At 40.4% G+C, this 15,685-nt stretch overlaps 1 protein-coding gene across 3 annotated transcripts in view; it reads left to right on the top strand.

Annotated features, from left to right (window-relative positions):
• Nucleotides 1-15,685, top strand: part of drp2 (dystrophin related protein 2) — a 100,017-nt gene that overhangs the window by 58,884 nt on the left and 25,448 nt on the right. For all 3 annotated transcript variants that reach the window (XM_071458484.1, XM_071458482.1, XM_071458485.1), the window contains 6 exons: nucleotides 1,311-1,457; nucleotides 6,417-6,495; nucleotides 8,183-8,243; nucleotides 10,269-10,330; nucleotides 10,866-10,940; nucleotides 12,468-12,669. In XM_071458484.1, coding sequence (XP_071314585.1) covers nucleotides 1,311-1,457; nucleotides 6,417-6,495; nucleotides 8,183-8,243; nucleotides 10,269-10,330; nucleotides 10,866-10,940; nucleotides 12,468-12,669 — 626 coding nt within the window. The remainder of the gene's footprint in view (nucleotides 1-1,310; nucleotides 1,458-6,416; nucleotides 6,496-8,182; nucleotides 8,244-10,268; nucleotides 10,331-10,865; nucleotides 10,941-12,467; nucleotides 12,670-15,685) is intronic.

Raw genomic sequence — 15,685 nt, 5'->3', positions numbered from 1 at the left:
GCACACAAATGTTAATTAATCACTTATCAAAATAGTTGCAGATTAATTTTCTGATGATTGACTAATTGATAAATCTGAGATATTAGATTATATTATACACCCACACATGCTGTGCTCCTATAGTAAGGATGATGTATTTTTTACACTTCTGTTGCCTTTTCCTTTTCACATTGTTGCTGCTGGTGTCTAAACATAGTCCACGTATTTGGAGATATAATTAATTCATTCCCTGACATCAGAAGAAGCCTTTTGGTGAATTTCACCTGTGCACAGTGTGAAGAAAAAACTTCTACAGAGTTACAATAGATCATCCGTCATGGTAAACTGATGGTGAAAATGTTGCTGAATTAGATTTCAGTAACATTTGTGCACAGGACTTGATTTAAAAAAAATAATTTTGTACATGAATTCACATTGCTGTCATTCAAATGGCACCAGGAGGAAGAAATGCAGGGAAATAATCCCTAAAAAACATGTGACTTCAGGCTGTCCTGGGGCTGAGTTTGCTGCCATGTAGCTCACTAGTTTTGAATTCTTGTATCCAATATTTTATTTAGTCCTACTGTCAAATAAAGACATCCATTATCAGAAAACAAATTGTAACTAACTTATTACAGAAAACTTATTGTAACGATTTTTTACCTGTTTTATATATATATATATATATATATATATATATATATATATATATATATATATATATATATGTGTTATCTCATATATAAGTGTTATCTCAGCAGAGGTGTGACACTATGGAGTTTGCAAAAGTCAAAAGTTTTCACACACTAAAAGCTATAAAAAGACTGATGCATACACCCAACAGTGCAAATTTCATCACCATGTGCCCCCACACAGACACACACACACACACACACACACACACTCTCTAGAATTGTTACAGTATATCCTGAGTTAGACACAGTTTACTGTATAAATTCCATAATTTCCCTTATTGTTCACATTTATAATCTACTATGAACAGAGGCTGCCGCTTGTCTAATATCATGGTGCAATCTTTGATTTAGGAAGTTAACACATGGTTGCTGCCAAATAGCTTCTAAAACGGAGCTGAATGCTAAAATATCATGTTTCTATTGATTTTTGTTATTTATTTAATTTGAGTGGAGTTTGGCCAGACTGTGTTGCTGCTGGTGCTGCTGCTCTCGTTCCACCTGTGCCTCATATTTTTCTATATTTAATATGTTTTGTATTTTGCCTTGTTTTCTCCTTCTCATTTATTCCACCACTCTCTTTTCCATCTACCTCTCTCTGCCCCTCTGCTCCTCTCACTCTCCCCCTTGCTGCTGCAGTTATTTAAGGAGGAGCTGACCCAGGTTAAGGAGGGCATGAAGCACATCAATGATCTGGCCCACCAGTTGGCAATCTCTGACGTCCACTTGTCGATGGAGAATGCCCGAGCCCTCGAGCATCTCAACAGCAGATGGAAAGTGCTTCAGGTAGGGTTCACTGCCGGGTCCGTGCTGTGTGTTTGACATTATCAGCAGCAGCTTCTCCAGCAGTCAAATTTAAGGGAGGCCTTAAAAAGTAATTTCATGCGTTATGCTTGTCCTAATGTAAGTTAAGGGTTTATATGAGGCTCTCATGGTACCACCAGTCTTGTATATTTAACTATTTTTCTCACCTTTAGATGCAAACTTCACAGTTTTGGACACTTTTGCCGTGATTAGATAAAAGTCAAAAGAAGTTTACATGAAACAAAGATTACTGGCATCCCTTCAAACCACATGTTAAGTTTCTTAAACCACCGGGATGTGTTTTGGTTTTCAGGGCAGCTGTTTATCTCTGTTCATCTCAGTTCATTTCAAATTCAATTAAGAGCTTATTGCTTATGTTGTGTAACCAATCCCTGTGCATAGATATGGAGAAAAGGGAAAATAAATAGAAACCAAGAGATGCCTTGAATGGTAGATGAAATTCACCCAAATTCCTGTAACATGCATGATTTGTGATGGTGAATAAAGGAAAAGTGATTTGTAGTAAATCATGTTTAACCACATGGTCTTTTAACATAATAATAATAATAATAACTTTATTTATACAGCACTTTTCATACATAGAATGCAGCTCAAATTGCTTTATATTCAAAACAAAAGCAAGCAGACAATGCAAAGACAATTAAATAGCACAGAACCCATAAATAATTAAAATAAAAATAAAATAAAAAGCAAAGCCGGGTATGAGGAGGTGGAGGGAATTTTTATCTGAGGTGCTAAAACTGTGGTAAAAATGTCTGATCGGTGTTTAGATCAACTTCTATCCCTGGTTAAAAGCTGACTGACCTGTTAACAGACATACCCGGCTGTCACTAGAGTCTCCAGCTCATCCTGTGGCTGCATCACAGTGATAGACTAGTTGTTTATGGTGACGCAGCTGCAGCAAATGGTGAGATAGTATTAATACTGCACTAACGCTGTCAAAAAGTCAGACCACAGATTCCAGGTATGGACCTGTTTTCTAACAGCTGTTGTTTTTTTCATCAACACTTCATCTCTGTGATGAGTTGAGCTCAGTATTTTTAATAAACTTACTTAAAGGAGATGAGAAAAAACATTTAGAGAAATCAAAAGTATGACTGATCGGAATGGTAACATGTAAAGTTGTTGCTCAGACCAGATCTGTGGCATTTTTAAACATTCATGAATTCAAAATTAAAGGGAGAAAAACTACAGTATTACTATAAACTATAGTTTATATTTACTAAACTATAGTAATGAATGATGAAAATGTAATGAATCACGGTTTCAACTCATGGGCTTACACGAAAAGAACAATTCTTCAATGAGTCCAAGGCTCTTAAAACCTTTTAAAAATTTCAAGAATAAAGTGCCTTGGATTCACTGAACTGGACTTGCCCTCCCCTCGATGCTTTACTGGATGTATGGATGCATTATCCAAGTGAGCATTACTGTAACTCTGAAGTGTGCAACTTTCACGCTCAGGCTCCATCAGCAACCTCTGTAGCGCCCCCCCCTCTACGAGCTCAACAAAACCCACTCAGCCTTCACTACATCTCATGAGAGAACACCCTGTCACCATGAGATAACCTCCATGGCACCTCCCCAGCTTGTCGTTAGTCGCCTTGTTGTGATGCTTTTAATTGCCACTTCAGTCTCTCCCCTTCTCTGACGTGATGAATTTAGTCCCTTCAACAGTTCTTATAAATTAGTTTCCAGTTTCCACTTTGTATACTCGCTGGTGTAGTCCAGAGTGAAACAGCTGATGAGGAGGACGTAACACAACAAAACAGAGCAGTTGAGTATAGACTAGCTGTGGGTTTGATGTCTAATCCAGGGCTTTTCTGTGCTCTCTCCTCTGAGTGAAGCAAATAAAGTCAATTCTTTCAAGTTAAGCCTCTGTCATCTGAGTGAAACCTATTGGATTGTTTGTAGCAACTAATCACAGCGAGACAGACTCATCTTTCTGAAGATTTTCCCAAGTCCAGCCTGAAATATCTCAACAACTATTGGTTGGATTACTACAACATTTAAAACAGACATTCATGGTCCCAAGAGGATGTTTTTTAATGACTTTGGTGGTCCTGACTTTTCTTTTAGCACCATCCTGAGACTCAAATATGTGGTTTCAAGTGAAAAATTGTTTCTCAACAGCTGTTGGCTGGATTGAGTTTTCATCCCGTGCCATCATCGGGTCACACTTTCTGATGTTTGTCCGATACTTTCTCTTAGAACTAAATAACTGCAAAAGTAATGACATTTCCATTATGTTCAGTGCAAATTAGCAAATATAAAAATGCTAACAGACTCTAACAGAATGAAATGTCCTGAAACCAGACACCATGCATAGGAAATAGAGTCGTTTTTGAATGTGCTGTTTATGCACTCTGTTCTCCCACAACATAACGTACAAAGCAAATGGAGAAGCAGCTAAAAAAAAATATTAATTGGTGGTTAATCAGCTCCAAAATATTTTAGAGAAACAGAAAAACAAACACACAAAGAATAAAATGTATATATTTTGATGTCTTGTTGTGACTTTTAATGACTAGTTGCTTTCCAAGGCTGCAGTTTGATTGACATCTGGTGTCACACTTGTTTTTGTCATTTCCTGTCAATATAAAATAATCAAGTATATTGATTTTTTTTTTTTGAGAAATTTTATGCCTTTATTTGTTGAGAGAGTTGAGAGAGAGAGAGAGACAGGGAGTGTGGGGACAGAGAGCAAGGGAACGACATGTAGTAAATGTTGAACCAGGGATTTGCTGCTCATAGCATTTATGCTAGCTAACATGTGTGTGTGTGTGTGTGTGTGTGTGTGCCCAAACCAGATGGTGATCGGGTCACCCTGAGAATGGTGATATTTTTGTTTACTAACTGATTAAACAGTATACTATGATGATTAGTGTGCAGTACATACTGTGTAGAATTAATAAATAATATGCATTTGGGGCACAGCTTGTTAAAAGGCTGTTGAGGGCTCTTATGTTTATTTCTAGCTGTGTTCATCTTCCTTTTAGGATTCTCATTTGACCAAAATGAACAAGTTCAAGTGCCTCGTTGCTCAAAACCCAGCGAGGTACTTCTTATCCTACAAGCGCATCCATTATAACAGGCAGCCTTTTTTTCTGTGTGGGATGAAATGAGCTCGCATATAAATAGAAACATCTGTCAGTCCTATTTTCATACACATCACCAGCCTACCTTCTCTCTGTTTCAATTAAAATGTCTGAAAGTATTTCTTTCATAAGGGTCATGATGCATTGGGAAGCTTAAGTGATTGTTAAAAGCATTCATAAATCTCCAGTAAAACATTTTCTGGAGCCTGAATTAACACGGAGACATCAGCTACAAATTGCCACCACAGTCCCATGTATTTTAGGAAAGAATTGTTGGGACTCATTACACATTCTTTTTCAGAGAGAGCGACATAGAAAGAACAGAAATTGGGACTCATCTTGCTGCTCACTGATGTCCTTTTGCGTTGGAGGTAAAAAAAGAGTCTTCATGAAAAAGTTCTTTTACAGGATAATTTCTGGTAAATCTTTGATGCACTGTGTGCTTCAGTCGGCAGTGCGTCCTCTGGTCTTTGATTCAGGAAGGAAGTGAGTCTCTAATCCCCCCTGATGATCAGCATTGTTAAAAAGGCTTTTAGTATCCATAGTCACCAGCAGCATCTTGGACCAGTCTCTGTGATATCAGTAGAGCCCAAGTGATGTATTAAACGGGGGGGAGGGCAAACTTTTCTGTGTATTTCAGCTGTCTTCGAGCTGCCTCGCACCTCGACCGATCTACCGTCTCTGTCACCCACATTAATTAATGTCGCTGCGATGAGATGCACTGTCTTGACATCTCATGTGAATGCGAGCAGAATGGAGAAATGTTTTTCTTTGCCCCCTCTGTGTGTCCCATTTCCCTCTTAATTAAAATGATAAATGCTAAATCCCAGCAGCATCCTGTGCCCTGTTGGTTTTGGCTACTCTGACGCCTGTGAAAATGTATTTTCCAAATTTGATTTTGCTCATATTTGTCGATCATGGATAATTTAGTCATTTGTCTTCCTTATGGGAGCCCAAATTGCCTGTACAACAAATAGATTGCACAACACCGCACAATTGGCAGTAACACCTCCACAGCACATTGACAGTACTCTGCATTAGTCCCAACCAGTTTAAATCACACTCCACATTATATAGTTTTATTATCTGGTGAGGGAGCGATGATGTGTGTTTACTGAGAAATGTTAACTTAATACATCTAACTGCTCACATCATGACTCATTGTCTGTGCTTCTCTTTGAAGTCGAAAGGCTCCTCACATTTTCTTCTCTCTTTATCTGTCTCTCTACCTCACCGCGAGTGGATTTACCTCCCATTGTTTGAGAACGTTTCAAACATCCAGCTGACAATGATTCATGTGCCAAATCCAATACATTTCAAATAAACCAGGATTAGACAGACTAAATCCCATTTGGTGGGGAATAAAACTGATGTGAAATGCTTTTACAAAGGCAACGGCAAACTTAATTTTGTCAACTCAGTCTCCATCGTTATTGACGTGGCACATGTGAGGCTTTGTAACCCCCCCGTCCCCACCCCCCTCCTCCCTCATTTCATCTTATTTTCCCGCGGCTCTTTTCCTCACTGATAGTGCAACCAGGAACCGTTGTCCTCATTTCAACAAAATATATTATTTTGCAATCTCTGTCTTCATTTCCTACCTGCTGCTCTTCAAAGGCTTTCAAAGTCCTTCAAGAGGAGCGGCAGAGGAAAAAGACATAATTTATATTCTGCAGTTAACTAATGGAGGAAAGGCAGGTGGTCTGATGCGTCTGCATCTCTATTGTGGGGATTTGTGGTGAAGAGGGATGAACAGCATGATTCCCTTTGATTTAACTGTGTGTGTGTGTGTGTGTGTGTTTGTGTGTGTGTGTGTCTTCAGGGGTCCATAGAGGAGCGGCTGAAGCAGCTCCAGGATGCACATAGAGACTTTGGCCCTGGATCTCAGCACTTCCTTTCCAGTAAGAGTCCTCCTCTGCTATTTGAAGTTGTTGCCTCATGTCGCACAAATCTGTGCCATGCCGTGCCAAGTCACTGTCTTAAAGTGTGTGTGGGGAGGGGGGGGGGTAAGAAGAAGGTTAGGTGTATTGCAGTTTTGTTGTGACGAGGCTATAAAACGCTGCCTGTGCGTCTTTGTGCTCGTGTGCTTGTTTGTATTTGGGTTACAGATGGAGCTGGCAGGCGTTATTCGTTTGTCCTCATCAGTTCCAGCTCACTGTTGCGATAAGCATCCCCAGTGATGCTCATCACAACAGTCATTACTCTCATTTGAGATACACGTTTGTGAATTCCGTCTTTTCTTTTACCTGCTGCTCTTCAAAGAGGTGGGGTAGCAGGGGGGCTGACAAATGTGATTGCCTTTGCCTGGTTTAAACTGATGAAGAAGTGGAAAGGCCATGTGTATCTGAAGTGGTGCTGTGTACTTGTGTGTTTCCACTGTCCTCAGCAACCCCATCCAGTTTTACTGCTGTCACGCTGGTTCAGAAATGCCACACTTGGGCTTATAGAGCATTATTCCACTGCCAGCACAGCCCACTGCACCCTGCAGGAGCGTCTGGATGTACTGTGTGGCTTTCTATGCATCAACATGCCTTCATTTTGTTTAATATGTTGATATACACATTGTAAAAGTGCTTATTGTTCATAGATAGGTGGAATGTAATGGAATACATTTGGTCCAATGTTATACTTCATTCCTGTTTTAGGAACTTGCACCTTACTTAACTATTTCCACTTTATGCTCCTTTGCTCCATTTCAGAGGGAAGTGTTTTACTCTGGCTGCGGCTCCTTCCAGATGTCTGAGAGTTGTTTCCCCTCTAAACTTATGAATCAATTTGCTTGAGGCCCAAGGAGGCAAAATTGAGCCAAATATTTCCCAAATATTAGAGACAAGTCAAAAAATGAATACATATGTGTGTAGCAGAACTTTGTCTTTCTTATTTACGAGGCCATTAATCATTTCCTGACACCTTGCAGATTTGTCTTGTTACTCTGCAGAGTGGCCCAACCCCTTAGGTTGTGGAACAAATGGACAAGTACTGAACTAAAGTTTAATGTAATGTAAAAATGATGATATGATATAATATATGTCAGTCAGAGGGAATATTTTTCTTTTACTTTTGACACTCTAAGTTCATTTTGCAGATAATGCTAATGTAGTTTTATTCAGTGCAGGACTTTTACTTGAGTAAAGGTCCTGAATCTGTCTTCCACCTCTGGATTTGTGAGCCTACTCAAGTCTTTGTATGTGTGTATATTTTTCACATATGCAGATCAATAAAATACAAGTCTGCAATGTGCTGTCTCATAATACAATAATGGACATGATGTGTGTCTTGCAGTCTGTCCTCTTTGATCCTCTGCTGAACCTCCACCTGTGGTTAAAACGCTACACTCACCCTGTCTCACTGGCTCCCTCCTCCGCCTCCCTGTATTCTATTAGGCCGAGCCAAACAAACCAATGCTCTGTGGAAACTCGACACAATAGACCTGTCCCGTTGGTTTTACTGCACCTGTTGTGCAGCTCTGTTATGAAGATCTGAATGGACACCGTGTCTGGACACGCTGTCAGGGACATTGTGCACAATGGCCTTTCATGCATGACATACCTATTTTGAAACTGATTTTATTTCTGTGTGTCTGCACAGGTTCAGTGCAGATACCGTGGGAGCGTGCCATCTCGCCAAATAAAGTGCCCTACTACATCAAGTAAGTGCAACTTCAGGGTCAGTGTCTGCATTGTGGGAATGTGTGTGTTTTCCAGGTGTGGAGGCTTTATTAAAATTAAATTATTTGTTTGTCTGTGAAAATCATTCATTACATTCTTTTTTGCTAAATATCGATTTAAATAATAATTTCCTGTAGTATTACTCAAAATCTATTACTGTGATTGATTGGCAGAATTTCTTTATTTCTCCTGTTGTGACTTCCCAATGGGAGACAATTCAAAACAGTTTCAAATGGTGCAGCTTCATCAATAGTACAGAGTCGTGCTTCATGCTTTAAGAGCACAAACGACATCACACTCATTCATTCTGTTCCTGTGGAAAAACTGTTCCTGATGTTTTTAAAAAAAATCTATATGCTGATAAATGAGGATCTATTACAGCATCATTTATTTATTTAATTGATTATTTATTTATTTAATTAATTGAAAACATTTTCATTAGTAACGAGGGTAAACATAGATTATTTGTAATCATCTGAGATTCAACAGTTCTTATTAAGGTTCAGACAAAAGCTTGACTGATCTCAGCCTGCAAAGCTGTAGTTTTTCATGTAGAAATGTGTCATTAGTACAAGTATATTCAGCAGAGCAGAGTTAACCCTATTATCTTTGCTTTAAGCACAGCTTGACTCACAGTTTCAGAGCTCTTTGTTCTGCCCAGACATTGTTCAGAGTTACAGTTAGAGAGCAGATAAATACTAAATGATTCAGAGAGGAACTCTATTGAGCTACTGTGAACCCTGTTTGCCTGAGCACTCATCTGTTTATCTGTTTACCTCATCAATACTATTCCACCTTATTTTACCAGTGTGCTGTTGGTTTTACCAATGAACTGTGTGTGTGTGTGTGTGTGTGTGTGTGTGTGTGTGTGTGTGTGTGTGTGTGTGTGTGTAGGGTTAGGTGTCTGTTTATACCTAGAGGATGGTGTCTTTATGTGTGCAGTTTTGTAACTGCAAGCTTTTGTACAGTTTGTTCCTCCACTGACTATGAGTATTTATTTTCTATGAGTATTAATTTGCAGCAGAACCTCTTGGGTCTTGTTTTAGTCTGCAAGTCTTTATGGGTTTTATTACTGTACCGATGGGGGTGGGAGTAGTATCTGAGTAGCACTCCACTGGGTACCAATCAATGAGCGCTTGCTCAGGTAAAACAATGAGTGCTGCCGTAAAAGGCCCCTGACTTCCTGCTTTGGGGTTTCTCATTCATTTCACTGCACTTATCATTTTTTTATTCCATCCATTTTTTCACGGCCCATAGAACTAATAGTGAGATAAGAAGGTTGTGTTAATGTATGGTTTTCAATGTGTGTGTACAGGCTGGGATTTCTAGTGCCAGTGCCATTTAAAAAAATAAATCTGTAAGAGAAGAAGGAAATGAATAGGAAATATAAACAGGAATAAATAAAAGAATAAATAAGTCATTCAAAAATGCGGAAATATAAAGAGAATAAGAGTCAATTGATTTTCCATTTCTCCTATTTCTACAGCTTTTACTCTATTGCCAACAGCAGCTATTGGTAAAAGCCTCTGCCAATTACTGTTGGGGAAAAGCAAAAACAATAGCTAAAAGCAAAAGCAACACATTTAATATTTACTTATTTATTATTTTATTTATTCCTGTTTATATTTCCATTATTCTTTTACAGACTTATTCTTTTTTATGGCACTCCTATGACTCCATACATCTTCAGCAGAGCCGTAGTGGGAAGTAACTTTGATGCCTGAACCTGACTCTTTTTTCATGTTTGCCGTAATGTCTGTTCTTTACAGGCCTGAAATCTCTTGTAGACAATGGCCGCCCTGTCCTGCGCTCTCATTTTTCACTTTCTCTTTCACATAGTCCCCTCTGATCCCACTCCTTTTACTGCCTGTCACACCTGCCTGTCTCTGCTCCCTCGGCTCATTTGTGCTCCATTTTACCTTGATCTTTCTGGCCTGAAAACGTGCACCTCCATTCTGCTTCTGAAATTCTTCTGTCTTTGTTTCTTTTTTTCTGTCTTCTCCCAGCCATCAAGCTCAGACGACGTGCTGGGACCATCCAAAGATGACAGAGCTGTACCAAGCGCTCGGTGAGTAAGGAGACAATTAAAGCATCCTCTGAGTCGTGCTCCTGCGCCCAGGACCCCCACTGGGCTCCAACCGCACCAGCAGCATGGCACCACTGGGCCCTGTCACAGCTCATTAAGGGCCCTGTATTTCAAACACCTTGGGGACTACATCACTACTGTCATTAACCTACGAGGCCCAATTTGCCAGCGCTGTGATTGCTTTTCGCTTAGCCTTTAATTAATTGTGATTAAACGACATCATGTGTTTTACTGTTAATCTGATCTGACACTGGGAGCTTTCAGGGGAGACATACACGCTGTCACGCACTCACAAGCCCCCTCAGACACACACATGCACGTGCACACACATGCACAGATAACATTAGTAACACAGCACACTACTAATGACTTCTACAATCGTATGATGAACAGGGGGAAAGACAGTGATGTCTATTTCCTCAGTGGTAAGGCGGATATTGCTGCAGGATGGGGTTGTTTTCCTTACACCTCTTCATTTACTCTAATCTCTTTCTGTCGCTGTCTCTCCCTCCATTAGCGGATCTGAACAACATCAAGTTCTCAGCATACAGAACAGCCATGAAGCTGCGACGGGTTCAGAAGGCTCTGAGATGTACGTACGGTGGTATTTTCTGTCTCCGGCACAGGAGTGGCTGGTTAACTGTTATCCTGCACCATCAGTAATCCACAACGACAAGCTCTCTTCGGGAATGAGATATAACGATTAGTTGTGGCACATTTCTTTATTCAGTTGTCGAAGGAATCATTGCTCCCCTCTGCACTACTTGGAAATGTAGCTGAAAATATTCTCTGCACTCTCTATTACTATTGGATTTGAAATGCAGAAATCAAAAGTATTGATAAACTCAAGAGCTGCTAGAAGCACTAAACCACCGGCTTCCTGCCCCATTTTCATCAGGACCAGGATCGTTGGTTTGCGAGGTGATTAGAGCTGTTAATTGGTCCGTTTGAGTTACAGAAGAGAAGGCAATTCGTTTTTGCCGCTTGGTTGAGGCTGGAACATGTGCCCCATCAGGGTCACAGCACTTGCTATCTCTTACACGGGTCAGACCCTCTCAATATCATCCTGTTTCAAACTACCTGGAACCTGGCCTTTCTATCTCCGTCTTTGTGCTTTCGACATCTTAATCTCATCCATCTTCCATCACCTGCGGTGCTCTAACTTTCACTGACCCCACATGAGCCCATATTTGCCACTGCCACTTATTCATGTCCACCCTCTTTCCTTCTCCTTCTCTGCCTTCTCTTGCAACCCTCCCTCTCTCCCTCTCTCCCTTCCATATCCCAGGTTTCTGTAATAAAAACTCAGCACACTTGGACCACTGTGAAAAAACCTCTTTCAGCGACTCCCCCCTCTTTCTTTCTCTTGCCTGCTTTCTTATCTCACCCTCCTCCGGTCTACTAGTTGATTTTGTTCCAGAATTTAATTGCCAGGCTGCCTTGATAACTGCTGAATTCTCACTCTTTCTCTCTGCACACTTTGTGAATGATTGAGCAGTGCTGCATAAGAGCCCATCAGAAATACATTTTTAGGTGATTCCCTCCCAACACTGAGAAAACTCCTCTTATCACCTCTCTCTCTCTCTGTTCTACCTCATTATCGTGCTATCCAATTATACCTGGCATCAACGGACACCCTTTTAGCTCCACTCCAAGGGATGGGCCATCAAATTAGTTTAGAAGAGCGAAATCAAATTTATGTCACTGCTCTTGAAACATCTGGTAGGGCTTAAGTGGGCTAAAAAAGGGTGAATAAGCACCTCTGTCGCTTGTGCTCTCATTTGCTAAGGTGAGGATGATACTACTGTGTGTGTCTGTGTGTTGAAAATGAATGTGCAGTCATGTATGTATGAACATAAGTGTTTATACTTAAGCATGGGAATATGCATGGCCGAGAATGTGCCTCAATTAATCCATTTACCTTATTTCAGGCCATATCGGAAAATAAATTTCAACTGTCAAAATCTCACACGTGCATATTGTGCACAAACTTGCCTGCATTACCTGTGATTAAAATGCACATTAATTACAAATTATCTATGTGCACAGCTGAATAGAGATTGTAGGTGCAGTAGGTATGTATCTGTGTTCCTTAACATATACCTGTGTGTGTTTTTAGTGGATTTAGTCACACTGAGCAGCCTCGTGGAGGTGTTTCGGGAGCAGGAGCTGCAGCAGGGTGAGCATGTGATGGATGTGGTGGAGGTGATTCACGGTCTCACGGCTCTGTATGAGAGGCTGGAGGAGGAGAGGTCCGTCCTGGTCAACATTCCACTTTGCGTTGACATGTGTCTCAACTGGCTGCTCAACGTGTACGACAGGTGGGTGAGCTGGTGTTGAAAGCTGAATCAAGTTTGTTTTTTTTAACAACACAGCTTTCATGTAGTGTACCAGTGTGTATGTGTGTATCCAGCAGACACAGAGCAACATGAATTTGGATACCCATCCAATAAGCTCCTCATCCGAGATGGTTTAAGTACTTGTCCTTAACCTGGATGACTACTTAGAGGACAGTTTTACACATCAGAGTCTACAACTCTTTTTAGAAAACTACTACACACTGTATGTGGAAATAAAAGTTGTATAAAGCAGAAGTCTGAAGGGATGTCACTTGAGTCACCTTCAGTTGGGGCTGAACACTATAAGTTGGACTTTGGAATCTTCTGGCTTGTATAAAGTTGCTCTTTTGCTGTTTTTGTACGACAATTGCTATTATAGGTCTTTTTTTTTTAGGTCATTTTTTGGGGGAAAAAAAGACTCCAGGTTTGAAAATGAAAAACATCTCAGGGTGTAGAAAGAAATGAGTTTACCAGACATCAGTAGCTGCTCATCTCTGCTTGCAGCTTGCAGCCACATTAGCTGCTACTAGCATAACACACCGGATCTCGGACTGAAGCGTCAGCAGTGGCATTGTGCCTATATTGGTAATGTAAAAACTAGATTTTGAAAAGTAAGAAGAATGTGTGGAATAGAAAATGACATCTCTGGTTCCACTGCATCAATTCTGATTTTTAAAGAAAAGTGAGTCAGTCTGATGCTAAGTTGGTGGAAGATCTTTTAAGTAAACCACTCATCTTTGTCATATGTGATCATAAAGTTTCATATTATTGCAGCTTCTCAGGAGATTCAACACCAGGCACATAGAAATAAAGTTCCAGTAGTGTATTTAACTCTGTTTCCTTGCGGTTTAGCTTGTAGCCAACACTAGCAGCAGGGAGTACAATGCTGCTGATCCTCATCTGTGATTGGAGGAGAGGTTGAGATTTTACATGGGCTCTGTTGAGTTTAATGGAATTCATCTGCAGTACATCAGCGTTGGTCATGTTTTTATTACTTTACATATCATTGATATTGTAAATGTATACTGTAACCTTCCCTCTGGTGTTTTCTATTCCTGTTTTCTTATTTAATACTTAATGAGCATTAAATCTTTCAAGAGAACCATTAAATGCTAGAAATGGGTGTGTCGTGTACGTTCGCATCTATGACTGTGATATATAGTATAATGGGCCTGTATCAGGTTTAGAAATGCTGCAGAGCCAGGTTTAGCCCTGCTACAGCCTCTTTCGTATTATAATAGATCATAAGAAACAGTCTTAGTATAAAAAATAATGGAGCATCACATGCACGCAGTGCATAATGAACAAAGACTGGATATTTGTGTTCTCATCCTACCATAAACAATTACTATAAAAGCTATTTTGAACAAATCCTCTGAGTCCTTGAACAGAGGTCTGTCTGCAGATTGATGTAACCAGTTCAATGGCTTGTTGTACAGATATCTGTAAAGAGCCATAGCATGGCTAAAGCTCCAATAACAATGTCCAGGCTGAGGGCCAATCATCCCTTCTGAGACACAGCGGAAACAAATCCTCTTTCACAGTAAAATTCTCCCCAGCTTTGCTCCTGATTGACTATTTTCTGCCATTTTCAAAAAGCAAGCACCAAGAACAGACACAAAAATACAGGAATAACCCCACGAGTGCTGTAAATTTGGTTGGTAGCTCTTAACTACTTGCTCCTAACGAGACTTTACCCTCTGCATATATTTCAGTAATTGCTTTTTGTTTTCCAATAAATAGCAGCAGTGAATCTGAGTGAGGTGTGTGTATGCTTGTGTGTCTATTTTCATTTGTGTGTTTGTGTGTTGTTTATGCCAGTGATTGTGCATTACAGTATATCACCAAGCGTGTGTGTGCATATATGTGTGTCCTCCAGAGGCATGTCACACTAGCAGGGTTTGCAGGAGTGACGTGTCCCCTGAGGAGCAGCGCAGGGCTGCATATTGAAGATGGCATGTGGCACACAGCAGTAAGTGTGTGTGAAAGGTGCTGACAGCCAGTCGTCCCCATGCGATCCCCAGCTCCTCTGGACCCACACCGGCCCTAATTATAGCAGAGGAACGGCAGTAATGCTCTCCTCATGATTTCCCACGTCTCTCCATGTGACTCTAATACTCTTGACTCTCATCGTCTGGGCTGAGTAATGTTTCACTTCATCATGTTTTGACCTATGGGCGAATTTAAAAAAAAACACCGCCTCTGATTTGCTTTTGAACACATTCAAAGCAACATCCAGCTCTGGAAATTTAACTCACTCTTTTAATTCAATTTTATACTTCACTGATCTGATGTTCTCAGATGAATGTGAAGTTATTGATTTCTCACTTAATGATTCAAATGTTAATTCGATAAGTCTGTGGTTTCTGCCAATGTTGTTCAGCTCGGCACTAAATTTCTCCTGGCTGTTTTGGCACCGCAGCGGTGAAATCCTCACAGGCACAGTGACGGTGAGTTAGCCTCTCAAATCCAGTCTTTCCACAGCTACTTCCCCGTATGCCCCTTTTTTATTTCAAGCTGAAAAAAAAAAAACGTTAATGTGACTCTTTCAGGCACAGGTCAGGGCACAACAGCATCCATCTCACTGGCTTTGCCATTGGACAGTGATCAGACAATTTACTCAGCAGAGGAAACTCACAAATACTGGATATTTGTGTGTAATTCAAGTGTGTTTATGGAGAATACAAGCGTGTACATTTGTCTGTTAGTGACATCTTGGTGTATGTGAGCTTATTATTGCTCTTCTGGGCATAAACCCATGGACACAGCACTTCATCAAGTCACATTTAATTCCTCTGGATGTGCTCTAATACAATTTCACACTGTAGCACTGACCTAATCTGTACAGCTTTGACCCACGAAATTCCACTGCACTTTCTCCCTCCCAGCAGGGCTCAGCCAACATATGAATGTATTACCACGACACAACACACTGTGATTTCAGAATAATTCACCATTCAATATTCTAACCTTGCAACCTCTTTTTTTTTCCCTCTCT

This window comes from Trachinotus anak, unplaced genomic scaffold, assembly GCF_046630095.1.
Source record: "Trachinotus anak isolate AG129_WGS33_773 ecotype Australia unplaced genomic scaffold, CSIRO_AGI_Tana_v1 ptg000021l, whole genome shotgun sequence".
In the NCBI taxonomy this organism is placed as follows: domain Eukaryota; kingdom Metazoa; phylum Chordata; class Actinopteri; order Carangiformes; family Carangidae; genus Trachinotus; species Trachinotus anak.
Note: the sequence above shows the minus strand (reverse complement) of the source record. Positions and strands in the feature narration are given on the sequence as shown.